Source organism: Tyto alba, unplaced genomic scaffold, assembly GCF_018691265.1.
Source record: "Tyto alba isolate M040663 unplaced genomic scaffold, T.alba_DEE_v4.0 Super-Scaffold_18, whole genome shotgun sequence".
NCBI classification, from domain to species: Eukaryota; Metazoa; Chordata; class Aves; order Strigiformes; family Tytonidae; genus Tyto; species Tyto alba.
This window is the reverse complement of record NW_024881280.1, coordinates 14,614,866-14,633,343: the sequence shown is the minus strand read 5'-3', so window position 1 is coordinate 14,633,343 and position 18,478 is coordinate 14,614,866. Positions and strand designations below refer to the sequence as shown.

The following is an 18,478-nucleotide window of genomic DNA, read 5'->3' as shown; positions in this document are numbered from 1 at the left end:
GTCTTATCAATTTTGGTATCTAAAAGAGCAGAGCCATGCTTAGGCATAAGTATACTACTTTTCAAACTTAAATGATGGACTACCATAGGACATAATCTTAAAGATTTCTCCTTAGGAAGAAAATCACCCTGCTACATTCAAACTAAGCATACTACATCACCTTTCAACAACAGCAGAAAGCCGCCATCATTCTGAATGACAAGAATAGTGTCACAAAACCCCTTACAAATGTCATACTGAGAAACACATCATACCAGGCTAGCTGTAGGATTGATTTTCTTTGTTTCAACTTTCTTCTCTGCAGTTAACTTGCTTACTGATTGCTGAGCCACTTTAATTCTGAAAGAAAATACATAGAAAAGACAGGGTTAGATTCAAAGAAATCAAAGGTGTTCTGGTTCTGCTTGGTATATACTCTATCTGTAAGAACCATCACCACTAATTTTTTTTAGGCACATTAGCCCGACAAACTGCTATTACTATTCAAAGGCACTTAATAAAGTACCAAAAGTAGATCAAAGTACATTTTTAAATAAAGAAAATCAAAAGCAAAAGGACAGTTTTCCTGTATTGCTCACTGAAAATGTCACCAGGCATACAATTTCTCTGTTCTTGCAGAATCCAGGGTTTATGGAGTATCTGGGTTTTATGGAGTATCTTTCCCATCAAAAAAGCTGCAGTGTCAAGGCAAGAAGATATTTCTCTGAAAAAAACCCCAAAAGCTAGCTGGCTCAAGCTGTTGTATATATAGAACATACTATTTTAGTAGGCCAGTTGCCAGGCTACACATTATATTTCCTCTGAAAACCTTGACATGAAAGCATCTGCCAGTTGTTCCTTGATGTTTTCCCCACTGCTTTACATAGAATTGACTGACCAGCCTCACTGATGTGGTAATAGGAGGAGAGGCAAATTAGAAGGGGTTCTTGTCTAGAGGTAGTTAAGTCTGTCTTCTGTGCAGCTACAGACCAGTCTACTGAGAGCACAGTTGAGATAAGGAGAAAGAGCACAGATATGATTCTGCTGTTTCTTGCCTTTTGCTCTTAGGTTCTTGCATACATAACTCTTATTTCTGTGGGGATTTAACAAGAAGAACCTAATCAGAAGTTTAATCAGGAGGTAAAGGAGAAACAGAGAATTTAACAAAAAGGGACTTGACTCTCCTCTTACAGACAGCAGAAAGGGCAGGGGAAATTATGTGCTACACAGTGCTAAAAAGGAAAAAAAAATCTTGGCACTCCTAAGACAGGATCTGCCCAGCTATCTGTGCCTTTAAAATGCTGATGCTATAAACACCTACTTTACAATTCTATATGCAAAATGCAGAGGGAAAGAAGTTGTGAGTGAATTTTTACAAGCACAGGGAACTCAGCAAACCAATTTTCACTAATGCACACCAAATCAGTCTTTTACTAGAAACAGCACATTTCTTGGCACTCTTGAACTGAAAAATTCTACTTTCTTCTCTTATTTATTTTTTTCCACTGGCAGAAATAATTGCTATGGCCAGTCAAAAAGTATTTAAAATACCATGTCCAGTTCAAACCACTTTCGACACACTCAATTTTTGAGGAATTTTGGAAGAAAAGCAAAAAGGAAAGTGGATTATATCTGCAATTACTGATGTGTACTTCCTTGCTCTAACACTAGCAGCAAACTAGATTATTTTAAAAATACAGAAAGCATTCATAAGTTCATGATTGTGTTTATCAATGCTCAGTGTTGGAAACTAAAATTCCTTTTCTGAGCTATGTATTTTAGAAGCATCTACTGGGTAGTTATTGGTGTTGTCTCACTTTCCAGTGCTTGAAAATAGGAGGAAACAGTTACACTACTTTCAAGTAAACTTATTTTCAACACTGTTGAGCTACAACATTGATTCAAGCTATAAGTACACCCCTAAATACGCAAATATGAAATTAGGAGGTGGTAGATGCCCCATCCCTGGAAGTGTTCAAGGCCAGATTGGACGGGGCTCTGAGCAATCTGATCTAGTTGAAGATGTCCCTGCCCATGGCAGGGGGTTGGACCAGATGACCTATAAAGGTCCATTCCAACCCAAACTATTCTGATCCTATGATCTAAAGTTGAATGTATGTATAGCATTTGACTGAGTCTGTTACTGAAATAGATAAGTAGAAACAAACAAATCACACACTTGAATTATTAGCTAGCAACTAGACAAACTCAGTTAATTCAACTTGGGTAAGCTTCTTCTCCGTTCACTCTATTTTTTTTCTTCCACCCTTCCTTAGCACAAACAGAAATAATTTCCCATTTGTATGAATCATATAATAGCATAACTTTGTTTGTCAAGCTTTTCATTAAAATAATAAAAAATAGAAGTATATTAAAATTAGAAGTAAAATATAGATGAACAAAGTACATAAATAACAAAATTAGAAATAAGTACATTCAAAAGGATGGAACTAAACTACTAATTATTTTCTGATCTTTTCTTAGACCCATACCATATATCGTGTTATTAACGGATCTGCAGATACACCATATAACGTACTATTATTTTTCATTAACTTAAAATAAACTATTAAATGTATTATAAAGTTCTCTAAGGAATTAATTGTAGCTTATGAGAATGTATATATATGTAAATTGTTTAACTTATAGAAGTATAAACTTCCTTGACTACTTTTAATTGGTCAGCAATTACTTGTTCAAAGTCTGTTTGAAGTAAAACAGAAGCTAAGTGATAGAATGTTAAAATGTAAAGTTAATAAATATTCTATTAAATTTCCCTTCTTCTCTGTAATTGCAGTTATATTAGATGATAATGAAGGTGGCCAATTTTAACATTTATACTTTATAGAAATTAGGTGGAATAGAAAAGAATTTGAGGGAATACAGAAAATCCACTTAAGTCTTGTGTTAAGTGTAAGGGCTAACAAAATATCTAAAGAGGACTTTGAAATACATTACTAGAACATTTACTGTAGATTTACTAGACTAAGTAGTGTCTTAGTGACACTGCTTAGGGGGTGAGATTTACAAAATATGAGCTTAAAATGTTTACTGACTTCATCTTGTTTCTTAAGCTTGTTTGCTACTTAAGCGTTAAATGAGACATCAAATAGAAGCCTACATGTCTTTTAAATACCTCCAGGGGTGGTCACTCAATCACTTCCTCAAGCAGTCTGTTCCAACGCTTGACAACCCTTTCAGTGAAGAAATTTTTCCTAATATCTAATCTAAACCTCCCCTAGTGCAACTTGAGGCAATTTCCTCTCATTCTATCATTTGTTACTGGGGAAGAGAGACCTACACCCCCCTCACTACAACCTCTTTCAGGCAGTTGTAGAGAGCGATAAGGTCTCCCCTGAGCTTCCTTTTCTCCAGGCTAAACAACCTCAGTTCCCAGGTGGAAAGATAATAGGGACTGATAAGTTCTTCAGTTTAGGGAAGTTCAATCAATATGTATTCTGACAAGAATACTCTCAAGAGCCTTACCCTGCAGAAACAGTAGCAGAATAAAGCCCTGAGATAAAGCTCCACAATTTATAACTCAGGTATAGGCTGAACAACACAAACTAAGGATCCCACCAACCACTCTATACCCCTTCTGAGCTTGTACCATGTGAATTAACGTACAGGGGAGCAGCTCACATAAACTGAACACTTAGGCATGACCATACGGAGGAGTTTGGAGATGTGCAAAGGTATGGACTCACTGAAAAGATTTTTTTTTCTTCCTATATCAGTATAAAATAGCATGGACGGACACACTAGTCTAGCCATGTTTTAGAGATTTCATGGAAGAGAAATTGGGACTGAATCTAATAAATATGAAATCAAGGAGGAAGAAAGTGGAATAGAAAAGTCAACATAAGTATATCTAAAACAGAAAAGCAAGACGGAATAGAACAGAAGTATATCTAAAACAGAAAAGAAAGAAGAGATAGAAATGTGTAGCAAAACATGCTAGAAAAATAGTAACAAGGACACTTTTGAATTGAGTGCACTGCAGAGGATAGAGATCAGAAAGGGTGGTAGAATAGCTGAATCACAACACAGAGACAGAAGGCATGCAGGAGGTAATATAGTAAGCAATAATGAGGCCAAAAAATTAAGAAGTGCAGGTCGGTTAAGCCTTGAAGTCTGACCAGCTGAAACATTGATGTGTTCAAAAGAAAAGTTGCTCTCCAACAGTGAGCAAAAGAAGTCAATATAACTTAATCAATAAAGAAGATGTGGTGTCAAATGTAATACTGAGCAGTATTGCACATTACCACACAATATGGAAAATAAAACTGAATGAAATTATCAAAACAATGTATTTTTAAATAGGAGAACCATGACTCCAATACTGCATATGGTACTATAAGCACTGGGAATGTAATTGTTTTTTTCATGCCTCTATGTGGCAGGTGTTGTCTTCCCCCGTAAACTGGATACAAGTCAGGCCTCTTAAATTAGAAGATATTACTGAAAAATAAAGACATTATTTTTATTCAAAATTATTATTTTTATTTTGTAACTAGCGACACAGAAACTAAATCTAAACATCAGCCCATACTTATTAAAGGTTTCCTTCATAAGCTCATGAAAATACTTCTCCTCCTTACAGGAAAAGTTACTATCAAGACAGGAACTAAGCAGATAAACTCATTATCATTTTCACTCCTGCCTTCCATTCAAGTCAGACAGAAGAAGGTGCAAGCTGGCATGATCCATGCTGTAAAGCCTCCAGTTAGAGAAACTAGAGTCCCTTCTAAACAAGCCAGTTGCTACTCATATATGTTCAAGCTCTGCTATTGTGTGAAGACAGAGATCAAATTAATTTGTTCTCTCTCAATCTCCTGATATTCTGGAATAATCCATTCTCTTCACTTCTGCAGCTCCTTCCATGCAGCTGGTGGGTTATGTGGATAGCTGCGGGTTATGAAATAGCTTGGAATGACAATTCTGTGCCACCTGAGCTTTCCATGACTTGAAGTTCAAACTTCTCCCGTAAGACTGTTGGCGTAGGAATTGTTGTGCAAACCAAATCTTCAGATATGGGTGGAAATGAACAAGCAGAGGTATCTACAGTCAACATCAACTGTTCAACCTATAGCCAAGCTGCACATCCAGGCCAGATCTTTAACACAGCTGAACAGTGACTCCCCTTGAGAGACTAAGAAATATCCCCATAGCTCAAATTCCTTTCATGTGTTACATGCCTTACTGCTCTAAGTCATACAATAGTTTTTGTATGCAGCCCGTAAACTAATCCTTAAGTAACAGCACCGTTTCCTGAAAACAGTGTTAGCCCATGCAATATAACAGGCTATATTGTAGTCTCAAAATTTTAGAAGACAGATGCCTGTGTATTACCTGGCTTGGCGGATGATTTTATAGAGTTCTTGGTTAGCTTCACAACTAGGAGTCTTGTAACAGACTATGAAGTTTGAACATTGTCCACTTGTATTACTGTGTTGTACAATACAATTGTCTGATCAAGCCTTCAGGCCTAAGTCTACTGGAAGGAACTTGGTCATTATCGATCAAACCTTTAAATTGCATTTAGAATAAATGTTAACTAAATCAGTACAAATACAGTAAAATGTATGTTGTCAGTGGAATTTGTCTCCAAACCTCAAATTGCTAATAAGCTTGCTATGTTTGTATTTTTTTCTGGATCTACTGACAGTGTTTTGATTATCTGTATAAAGTAGGTGAGAAATTGTAGCTCTGTAGTCACCAGAAAAAAACCCTATTTTCATGCCTTTAGGAAAGCTGGTGCATGAGAAAAACCAATAGGAAGAAAAAGACTGCACCAATTCAGATCAAAAATATGCTTCAGTCCATCTGAGCTGGCTACTAGCAGATACCTAAGAGCGTATAAGGACAGCCAAAGCATAAAGTGATAAATTCTAAAATACTTTCACAACTGGAAAAAGTCCTTCATGGAATTTTCTAATATGAATTTGTACTGTCACCATTGGAAGCAATGCAAGCTTTTGGCATCTGTGACACCTGCTGGCAAAGTGTTCAAAAGACTAAATATGCCTGCTGCAAAGAAGCATCACTGCATTTGGCTTGTACCAGTTACTTAGTAATTTCATCTGATGCTCTTCAACTGCTGTGTTAGACGAGGTCTCCATTGACTACTTCCCATTCACCCTGTGTGCTTGTACACATCCCTATCGTATCCTTTTCAGTAAGGTTCTTTCCAAGCCAGAGGATTCCCCTGTATTTAAATGGTTCCTTATGCAGAAGCTGTTCAGTGCCTGATCGTTCTTATTCTTATCTCTCCTAGCTCTACCACATCCTTCTGGAGAAGATGGAAGAACTACATATGGGTAACTGTAGATTCATATAACGATTCAGTGATGTTTTCTGTTTTGTTCTATAGTGCTTTCCTAATAACACCTAAAAAGAAACACTGTTTTTCTTTCCAAGAGCAAGAGCCTTGATGCAGCAGTTTGCCAGATCTGTTGTATGCTCTATGGGAAATAGCCATTTCTATTTTGCAGCACAGGCCTGGAATATGCAATTATCTCCTCAGTTTGACCCATAGCTATACCATAACCTCAGAAACATGTAAAAACCCTCCCTTTTTTCTCTGTCTGCATTGCTAAACAATCTGATACGACACTTCACTAATTCACATACCAACTTCTTCAACCCTAACTTTGTGGTAGACACAAAGGCTACACTGGCCACCTAAAGTCTACTCAAAATGCATGTGGAATGTAGACATGTAGGATGCCACCATCTTTTTCTTCACTCAAGAACAATTAACTTAAACTCACTCCAAAAACTTTTCTCTGAAAATGAACCATGAGCCTCCTTCCTGGTAATGCTGTAGGGCTCATTGATCAAGTTTTCTCACAAATACGTTGCCTTTTCCTGATGCTGAAATTATATATGTGTATGAAGAACTCCCAGCATAAATCCATGAAGTCACCTAATGATCATATTTCAAATATTTCCTTAAAACTCATTTATGTCAATTTGCTTTATTAGACCATTAGTTTAATATCACATGAAATAAACAACTCTTACACTCATCTTTTGGCTTTTATCATACATGCAGATAGTATGATACCTGGATGATGCCTTATTTTGGAGTGTTTGACTAACGTGCAGGACAGAGTGATCAAAATGCAGTACAAATTGATCAAAATGGCTGCAAATCTAGACTCTCACCAACTCTCATTGTCTCAGGTAACATATACATGACATACAATCGTTGAAAGAGAAATTCACTTTTAAAATAAAACTGTAAAACAAATCTGGTCTTCTAAAATAGATATAATGTCTTGAACCAAATATTATTTCTCCTCCTTGCTCACTGTGATATTGAAAATTAAAATATAATCCACCAGTTCCTCTGTGGCAAGTGTTTGTGTCAAATTTCAGTCATTTGTTTGGCTCATAATTAGCTTAATCAATGGTTAAAAACATTAAATATTGTATTGGCCTGCACTGCTAAGAGATTTTGCAATTTACATGTTACCTCTTACGACCATGTGGTCTTACAAACATGGATTCCCCAGACTTACTCATTTCCTGTGCAGAAATAGAAGGCAATGAATACAATTCATTCTGTATTTAATAAATAAACTAGTTGGGTATAAAGCTATAGCCTGCTCCAATTTACTACAATGAACAAAGATTAGCTGGGTACAGCTCAAGGCTTTTTCTTTTGTCAGGACATTTTAATCTTTACCATTAGCTACCTACAGTGCTACAGTTAGATCTTCTGATTTTCAAACCTGTTACTACCTTTGTGGCAAAAAACCCCACTATGTCTTTTTTCACAAATTAAGTTGAAACCATCAACATGTTTTGTGCTGAGATTAAATTCAAGAGCAAATAAAATATTTTTTAAAAAGGCACTTTTATAAAAGGTACCATTCAAAAACAGGACTTTTTTCCTATTTTTAAGATGAACTATAGAATACTGTTCATTAAATAATGATTGTCTTCTCCAGCTACTGAGACCAACTTTGGCTCTCCTCTTCTGAATTCTGATCTATAAAACTTATATGCGTTTTCAGTCTGAAAGAGATGGCTTAATCCAGTACAGTAACTATTGTAGCAATCATATTTTTGCAGTATAAGCAGTGGGTAAAATTAACAGCAATAATTCATTGTATGTCTAAATATTTTATATTTAAAGGGTAACACCCATAAATACATAATTATAATCCTTGTCACATTTCTACTGCAAAACATGCAATCATGGTTTTTGATGAAATTACTCACTGCAAATTATTAGTATTTTTTCTGTATTTATACTTTTTCCCTAAATTCAGACATGGCTAGAATATCCACTTAAAATATACTTTAACAGATCTTGAATGCTTTAATAGACTTATAGATAGGCATCCATATATATATATAAAGTACTTAAATTGTTATAAATACGTATTTGTTTCGAGTCTGAATTCATAGACTTGCCCACAACAAATAAAATTAGTAGTTTAAGAAAAGGATGTGAGAGTGGAATTCTATGCAATCTACCATGGTGTATGTGACTTATTGCCAAAAAAAACCCACCACCTCTGTTTTAGTCTTCAATTTAGCTATCTCAAAATTTTAAAAACAGAAGAAAGCATAAAAACAGTTGATGTACCCGGATGCATAGACATACTAAATTATAAAGCTGTAAATAACAAAACTGGGTTTTGATACAAAACAAAATAAAACAAAAGTCTCCTATATTTGGTATTATGGTGCATTTACATTAAGCTGTTTGTCAGAGATGAAGAGGTGATTGTCAAAGCAAATTTTATTGTATTGTAGTTGCATTCTGGTATTGAGATGAATACTATGTCTGAAAGAAAATGTCATCATATTCCTATCCGGAATATGGTTTTGAAAACTTTCTTCATTTTATCTTTACAGTCACTTATTTATCATATATCATATCATATCATATATCGTATCTATCTAGGTTTGTTATCTATTTGTAACTCTGTCTTGCATTCCTAAATGGTGTGCAAATTTTGTCCAGGAAAGAGACAATGATTCAACTATATTTTGCAGGCAGATAATTTATTTTCACGGTAGGTTAAATACAGGGCAACTCAGTTAAAGTGTTTCCTTTGCTTTAAGAAAAAGTCTCATAGAAATCTAATTAAATTTCTACAGTTGTGTTACATTTAGGAGCCAAGTAGTTTTTAGACAAAACAGGCTCCTGCAGCTGAGGCTGTCATTTAGTTCAAGGCGGTACTCTTTTTTCTTGAAATTCAGAGATTTTAAAGTTGTCTGTTATACAACGCAAAGTGGTTAGAGTATGAAATTTTAATTTTGGAATCTCAGATATTTTGACCTATGTTTACTACTATTAATTTTAAGATAATAAATTTTTAATTATATCTTTGCATAATGATGATTCGGCATATCATTATTATTATTATTATGTTAATTTTCTGAGCCATATTTTTTTGAGAGACAAATTATAATCCAATATTAACTTTCCTATATAAATGTAAACAATGAAATGCATTTTTAGGTATCTATGTGGCTAGCTAATTCAGACACATTTTACACTGACTTTCTGCAGCTTCTCCTGAGAATCAAAGGGTAATCCAATTATAAATGTGTTCACACAAGGATATCAATGATCAGTTTCAGAATCCAAGTTTGAAAATATTGACTTACATTGCCAATATTTCCTCTTTAAAATTTCCTTCAAGACAAAAGAATTGGTTCATGATAAACAGATTTTTTTTTTTTAAATTAAATTACAATTTAAAAAATGCAAAACAAATAGTGCAACCAATTAATTAGCCAGTTAAGGAAGACAGCTGTCCATTCCTGTCATACTAAGGTTTTTAGTTACCAATGTGCACAATGACTCTTAGCTTGCTGTCAAACTTTTCTGGACAGCAGCTCGTTAACTGTTAGTCTCATGCTTTGTAAAACAGAACCCTTAAATGGTCATGACTTTACAGGACATTTTCAGATAACGAAAATAGCTTTTCCATCATTCTTATCTACTGATTTCATGACTAAATCCATTAAATCTACTGATTTCTTCTTTTCAGTAGCACATTATGCAACAATTTAGGATGATAAAAACAGTTTTTCTGTCACTCTAATTTACTTATTACACAACGCTCCTCATTTCAGACGCTCATTGTCTTGATGAATCATCCAAATTTTGAATGTAAAGGACAATGAATTCCCTTTTGAGATTAACGAAACTTTGTAAAAGCAATTTGAAGTGAACTCTGAAAATCTATATATGTATATATAAAATCCATATATATATATATATCCAGAAAGTGTCAGCATCTTGCCATATTATAGTAACTGGTGTTATGCATTCTACTGGTATTGCTTCACTTTTATGAATAGGAATAAAGGTATCCATCAAAGGGGCTGATGAAATACTTATGCTGTATTTTTATTTGTAGATTTTATCTATATAATTATTAAATCATAAGAAATTCTCATCTCACCCAGAGTATAGCAGTTTACTTACAAAAAAGATTTCTTGAGTATTGTATTAAGAAAGTTAAGAAATTATGTAGTGTTAAAACATTTACAAGGCATTTTAAATCAATTTCTTTGAGGGGATCATTGTATGACATCAGCAAGGTGCTAATTACATAAAAGAGAATGGATGTATGGTCTGTGTTTTTTTTTTTTTTTTCCTTGGATAGTTAATTTCTGTTCCTCCTGACTGCTTTTGGAACAAAAGTAAGTAATGAGTCAGCAGAAAATATATCCCTGAGATGATCCTTATCACGATTATAGCAATCTGCTAGTGACTGTTTATTTTACACAGTTTTTAACATGTAAATCAACTTTACATATTGATTTACGACACAAGGAAATAAAAGTTTCTCTGTAAATGTTTGCAGTTGTCAGCTTCTAAAATCAATCTAATCATAACACAGGTGATACAAAAAGCTACAGCTTTCAAGTGTTTAAAACGTGTAATATCTGTAAAACAATGTTGATATGGTTAATAATTGAGAATTTATAATTTCTACATCTTGGCCTTTAAAAATATACTTCTACATGAAGCTAAGACCTCCATTGATTTGTAGAAAAATGTAAAATGTAAATGTAAATGAGTTTACTACTTTTAAAGACATTTTTCTCTAAATCTGTGTCAATTTGGAATAAGCACCTGGATTTATATTCCATGCTGAAAGTGATTAATCCTTTCTTTTCCAAAGCATGACCCCACTATCACTCTTCAGGTCCTTTCAGATGAATTGAGATATGGTAAGCATGGTATACTTGTAGTGGAATTGTTTTTCCTTTGTAAAAGATTTTAAGCTTCTTTAAGAAAATAAAGAAAATAATTGAAGGTGGGTTTTTTTTTTTTTTTTTTTTTTTTTTTTTTTTTAACTCTGACTAATAAAATCAGGAGACTGTGGTGAGATCTAGCGGCAAGTGGTTTGATGTCCTCAGCAGGACACCAAAAGTCAGAAGTAGTGCTGTAAATTCAGTGTGGGGCTTCGACACTGTGCTAAGTGTGGCCTGAATCTCTGGGGCTTCCCTTTGATGCAAGTGCAGTATATTAACTGGAAAAGCATTCACTTTTATTTGTCTGTACTGTCTGCGACAGCAATATCGCCTCATTTAGGCTAGTTCAACATGAAAATGCACAGAGAAGCAATCTGTTACAAATTAGCACAGCTCCCCTTTCATTTTACTAGCTAGTAATTGGAAGGGGTTACAAAAGTGTAATTTATCAGATTATATGTGTTTATCTTTTTGTGGGGACAGCATGCCTTTGGTGAATTTTCCTATGCACCCTGAGGGAATAATCTTTCCTTGATGTCCATTACATCTGAAAGAAAACAATGACGCCTGTGAAATATAGGAGTATAATTTGTTGGGTTTGAGAAGGAACAGTTTCCCAGACATCTAAAATGGTATTAATGACTTTATTAGAACCTTACCGTTCCTTGGAAATGCTTTTGCTCTCTCGTTTCCAAATGGTCTTGAAGTCACTGCAGAATTCGTACCACACCATGAAAACGTAGTTTGGTGTGATCTCCTTCTCACCAGGCTTTGGCTTTATCCCAAAGTATCCCACTGTTTCTTCAAAGCTACGAGGGAGGGGGGAAAAAACTGTCAACACATAAGCCCACTGGGGAAACAGCTTCTCTGAGGGCTGGTTCCTTATTCAGTAGTCAAGGCTGGTAATTACCGTAACTTCCCCTTAGCCTTGGAAATCAGAGCAGTAATTCATGCTGAGTATAACTAACCTTCCAACACCTACCTCATTCCCAGGGGGATAACTTACAGATGCATAAGCCATCATAGAGATATGTCACATAGGCAAATCATGGGCATTCAATTTTAGTGAGAAAAACGTAACTTCTTCCATTTCAGGAAATGCTATATTATATCTATTTCTTTGATTTTATTCTGCAACACTCCATGAAGATCTTATTCTCCCATTTATCTTTACTGAAGGACTATGTTAGAGTCACATGCCAAGTTAGGAAAAAATTTCCAGCCTTGGTTAAAAATAACCTTCAAGTACTTTGGGAGAATTGGGAGTAGCAACAAAAAAGCCACAGACAGTGCCAATAGTCAGTTTGCAAAGTTTTTACTGAAAACAAATCATCTCCTTCCACATGTGTCAGTAAGCAGATAATTAATTTTATGAAAATACAATGCAAATATTTTAATGCTTTTTTATTTTACAATGTGGCAACTGAATTGCTATACAGCTGGATATTTTCAAAATAGTCTATTATAGACAATACTTCTGTAAGCATTTTGATTGAATGTGCATTTTTAAAATTTATGGTATTGCTTTGAATAGATAAGATGGCATGAGTCACATGACCAAGTATTTATCTAAACAAAACAAAAGTATGTTCACTTTTTAAAGGGTTGAATCATTTTTATCTTCAAAGTAATGTAACGGTTGTGAAAGTTGCTATAATCTAAAAAGAAAGGTAACAACACATTTCAAAATAACTATTTTTTTTAAAATACTGATTTTATTTAAGCAAAAGAAAGTTATAGTAGTCTTTACAGTTGCCAATAGGCCCTGAATCTAGAACACAGGAAGTGTAAATCTTGAAAATAAAATAAATAATAGGTATTTGAAAGACTTGTATGGAGTTCCCAACTATTCAACAGAAGTTACTTGAGCAGCAGATGGAGCTTCAGCGAATATTTATTTCTTATACTTGCATTTGCATAGTCTATGTTGCATGTTTTCACATGGAATTGCCAAGGATAGGGTCAAGTTTTTTTGCCTTAGGTTGAGATTCAAGCTTTTAGCTAGGCTTGGAGCATATAAAGTAACCATCAGTATGCTCTGAGGGTTTTTTGGTACTTTAAATATGGATATAGCTTCTAGGACATGCTGAAGAATATCACATATTGTTCAAGGTGAGCTAATAATATAACAGTTTTTAAAATTCTCATATATGATAACCTTAACCTTTTAAATTTCTTACATAGGCTTTCTATGAAACATGTAACTATAGTTCAGGTTAATTGGTGATCCATGGTAAAGGAATCACAATGAAATAATTATGAATAAGCCCATAATATTCAGAGTTGAAGGGTCCTGTAGTGACACAACAAGGAGAAAATAAATAAATAAAGAAAAAAACTAATACAGCTTTAAATATCTGTGTAAACTATTCTGGGATTTAAAACCCTAAAAATACTAACATACCTTTGTCATAATCACATGGTTAAAACAGTTTATGTCTACTGGTCTATGTAATTTCCATTACATTAACTTGGGCCAAATATTCCTCAGGTGTTCATACCCCTTGACAAAGACAGCTGTGCCAGGAACAGCAAGATCCGAAACTCTCTTCTCAGGTTCGCTTCGTGTAACAACAGCCCCAGTAACATCCCGCTCTCTTCTTCCTACCAGAACCCTCCTCCATCCCAGCTGTGGCTGACCCTGTTGTCTCTACATGCTCTGGGATTTTGAATTCCTGCACACTCTCTCTCACTTTGCCTTCATTATGACAATCACTCCTCATCCTCTCTTCATGTTTCATCCTCAGCCCTTCCCGCTATGGCACAGTTTTGCTTTCACTCAGCTTGATCTAGCTTACTGGGCTGCTTTCTGACTTTCAAAAGTAACAGATCTTTTTAGCAGTAATTTAAAATATGGAATGTTTAGTTAGCAATTGAAAAACCCAAACTCTGCATCAGACAACCAGATGCTTAAGTCATCTGCAAATCAAATGTACCTCCGTACCCTGGAGACTCTACTCTGTTCCAGAAAGGCTACAAATCAGGTGGAATATGAAAGAGCCCGTGCCACAAAATGTAGGTTTGGAGCTAGGTAGAAAGGAAACAAGTCAGCCAGCCACCCTGGACAAATGAAATTAAGAGGTAGAGCCCCAGATAATATCAGCCAGTAGTTTAGCCAATTTAGGAACCTTCTGCAAGTTCACAAGGTTAAAGGCAGATCCTTCACTCTCACAAAACTATAATTTCATAAACAAAATTTATTAGAAATACTAGCTTATTAAATATTTTACTATCTATTTATAAAACAATTTCTCTCACTTCTCCCTCTATTTTGTCTCCTTTGGCCTAAGTAAGGCACAGATATTCAGACAATAAAAACATTAGTATTTCACTGGTTTCTTAGTATACTGCATTCAATAGCCTAAGTGCTGAAAATATTTCATGATGATGAAATACATTTTTACTACACTAAGTAGTTAATCAGTTATTACAATATTCTGTCAAATTCTGATTCAATTAAATGTTGACAGTAATTAAAACCTCAAATACAGTACACACTGTTTGGCTAAACATTCAACTGCACTTTTTCCTGAAAGACTACATAAGAATTTTTTGAAAAGCATATTACTTCTTTGAAGTACAGATCCTTTTTCCTATTGAATGTAATTTCTAAGATCAATAATATCTTTGACCAAAATAAACTGTCAGAAAACATTAGCAGAAACCTTACCATTTTTGTGCATTTTCCAAACTGCTTGCTTCTTTTTTATGTTCTTCTTTAGCTGCCAATGAAAAACATTTCAAAGATATAAAACACTGCCTTACTGTTTTAGAGATCCCACAGATTGAACATCTCTTACACTCAAAATTGGATAGGTTGTATACTAAATATCATAATAGTGATAAATATTTGCTAATTTTCAATTTTTATTTACTTCTTGTAATTAAGTGAATGTTTCTAATGTACCAATAAAGTGTATTGGATTTGAAAAGACATTTAAAATCCATACTAGAATACATTGTGGTAGACATTAATCTGAACAAAAAGCAAATAATTAAACATGACTTCCAGATTTATGAAAAGAACATTAAGTTGTGTATGTTTCTTTAGTGTTGCAGACCTGGACTTACAGATTTAAACCTGTATTTGCAGTGCAAATAATTGGAAGTTCAATTGGAATTGAACAGGTACCAAACATAGTTAACACCAACTGTTCCATATAGCTATCACATTTTGTTCAGGAAGCTGGAAAGTGAAAACACATGTACTAAGTTTTAAATGTATGGTATGTACATGATTTTTTTGAAAAAGCAGCCAAGATTTTGAAATATGGTTAGTGAATCTGAGCCCCTCTGTTACAGAATGCTCACACGAACTACTTAAAAGGATTTGATTTTCAAAGGATGGGCATTCTCTACTTATGAAAATGTTTCCTGAGCTGGATACTCAGGCAAAAGCACTCATTTTTTCACAAAATGTTGATCAATTTTTCTTAATACAGTGGAACAACTTTAGCTGTGGCTGAATACCACAGATGTAAAACAATACTAACGTGGAAAAATTATTCCTATTCCACATTAGAATCATCCTCTAAATGTAAATGTTAAGACAAAGATAATTCAGACACTTCTTTATACAAAGATTAAGAACTGTATCTTTTTTCTGCTCAGTCTATAGGAGTGCATTGACTGGCTGAAATACAGTTACGGACTTGAGTTCACAGACACGGCCACTGAAAAATTGATCTTATTTCATTATAAGGCTACTGACACAGGGGTTTTTACTAAGACAGTTAAAATAACATAAAAACTGGATTACTTCAGAACATTTGATGTTAAGAAAACAAATTAATTTCAACTCATAAATTTACCTATATTGGTTGAGTGTGTTGGAGATACTTATTCAAATTATTTCAGTATGGCAAAAACCAGAAACAATGTTGCATGCCCTTTTCAAGGAAAACTATTAACTCCATACCATTAAACTCTCCACCTCAAATCTTGGTGGCAAGACAGCTGCAACTGAAATAGATAGGGCAGCTCTGATTTATTGCATTCATCTCAGGCTCCTGAGAAATTCAGCTGAAGTTAACCTACTACACTCAACAGAAAGTAGACAAAAGGTGTGACTTATAAGAAAGAACACACAAAATTTACATTAATGTAAGTGTGTGTGTTTGTGTACCAATATAAGGGAAAAGAGGAAGTAAGAAAATAAGTGTATGATAACCATATTTTTAACTACAAGTATGTTTACTAAGGAACTATTCAAAAGCATTTATTTGAAATTTAGATGTTGAGACTATTTAAGAAAACAAACAACTCTATGCAACAAATTCTAACCAAATAGGAGTTACAAAAATACTACATGTGTAAGACAAGAAATGAGAGCAGTTCTCTATCTTCCATACATTTTCTAAGTAATCTTCCACTCAGAATTTGTAATATCCTGCTTTTTTTCTCCCCCTCCACAACCTGCAATAACTAACACTATCTATGCTGTCAGTAAAGGTTTCCATTAAAACTTGCATTTTCCTTAACAGAATCCTCAAAGCCCCATCCTCAAGATATCAATCCTCATCTTAACTTGTGGAATTAATGGAGGCAACTAAAATGAATTACATAATTGAAAGAACTTTATTTTTATTTCTCTGGCAACACCACATTTACTTGCATAGAATTTCCTTTTTTGCTGAAGTGGGATCATGTAATTCTTTCATCCTTAGACCACATGCTTGATTTCAGTTTCCTTAAGTTAAGAATGTAATAACAGCCATATCAGATTGGCACAGGGATTTATCTGGCCTAATATCCTGCCTCTGGCAGATACTGAAGCAGGTGGTCAGTTAGAGTTAAGGACCAGGACGACAAACACACGGCACTTCCCCTGAGTGTTCTCTCTGCCTCTGAGGTTCTGTAGTTCATACAGAATGCTTCCTGCTCTGGATGTCATTTCAATATAATTTTCAATGGACTCTCTCCCAAGAACTTGCTCATTCTCTGCTTAAGCTTTTATAAGATTTTTAGCTTCCACAAACTGCTGTGGCAAGTGTTCTACAGCCTAACAACATGTAGCACATTTTGTTTTGAAATGGACTCCTGTATCACTTTCTATTTCTTGTATTGAAGAAAAGCATGACTGCAGTGAACACTGAAATACAGTGACTACTGGCATTAGCTTTTTGATTAGGATGCTTTTGAAGCTAATTTCCTCACTGTCCCCATTTATTGAGCATTGATTTGTTTTGCAGATAAGTTTTGGAGCTTGCAAACTAATTTTTATTAGGAAGAAACTAAACAGGAACCTCCACCGCAAATGCACTTCAATACTTAATAGGGACAAAAGGACCAAAATAATGCTTGAGACTTCAGACAGCTTTGAAACACATGAGGTGCAGATGTTCACATCAGATTAAATCTAATACAAAGATTAAATCTCTACTGTAAACATACTGGCCTCTGCTCTTTCAATCTGCTGATGCAATCCTACTGCACCAAATTATTTCATAATGTAGCTGTAGATGTTCTACATTACATGTATACAGATTACATAGAGGTCCTTCAAAATAACTTCCCATAAGGTGCATTTGGTATGGAGACACCCTTCTGTCTGGCCTTGGAGTCAATAGGCTTGACCAGCTTTGAAAATGACAGGAAACTGTCAAATGTAACATTTTCTGTCTGGTCTCACATCTAAATACAAGTTCTTAATATGCTCGATTGTTTGGATTTGGTTACGTCCATATCCTGAATAAGGTATCAGATCCTGCCCTATGACAAGCAGACAATCTTAATCAATGTATGTTCCTTCAATATAGATATGAAAGCTGGGATCAATTAATAATTTCTGTGTCTCTCTACAGACAAGAGCTTTGAAAGGAAAACAGGTATTTACAGAATACGCAGTTCTAATTTGCTGTAATAGTAGTCTTTTGCAATACAGACAGCTATAGACTCTGAAGACCAGCCACTAGACTTGTTCATCTTGTTATCTTTATCTAGCTCAAAGAATAAATGGACTATGATCTTATGAATTTGCCTTATGAACCTGAGATATTTCTGGTGACTTCCTTTTACTGAAATGCATTTGAAGAGTCAGGAATCCATAACAGTTCTAAGAGTGAAAGAGTACTAGAGTGAAATGGTAAAAAAAACCCCAACTTATTTCTTCTACTTATTCTACTTGTGGAGGATGGAACAGCATGTCAAACACTATTTTGAGAATGAGAAATTACCAGAAGATATTTATTTTTAATGGGTCTAATATATGCAGAGCAGCTTCCAGCTACAACAGATTGAAGACCTCTTTATGCATCAGGTTACT

The 18,478-nt window shown here is 34.6% G+C and overlaps 1 protein-coding gene across 1 annotated transcript in view; it reads right to left on the bottom strand.

Moving 5' to 3' along the window:
- The window catches only part of LOC104360805 (formin), a 148,933-nt gene that overhangs the window by 10,316 nt on the left and 120,139 nt on the right, over window positions 1-18,478 (bottom strand). Inside the window, exons 14-16 of the mRNA XM_032984591.2 lie at window positions 14,885-14,936; window positions 11,874-12,023; window positions 255-339 (exon numbers count right to left, since the gene is read on the bottom strand). Of these exons, the coding sequence (XP_032840482.2) occupies window positions 255-339; window positions 11,874-12,023; window positions 14,885-14,936 (287 nt within the window). The remainder of the gene's footprint in view (window positions 1-254; window positions 340-11,873; window positions 12,024-14,884; window positions 14,937-18,478) is intronic.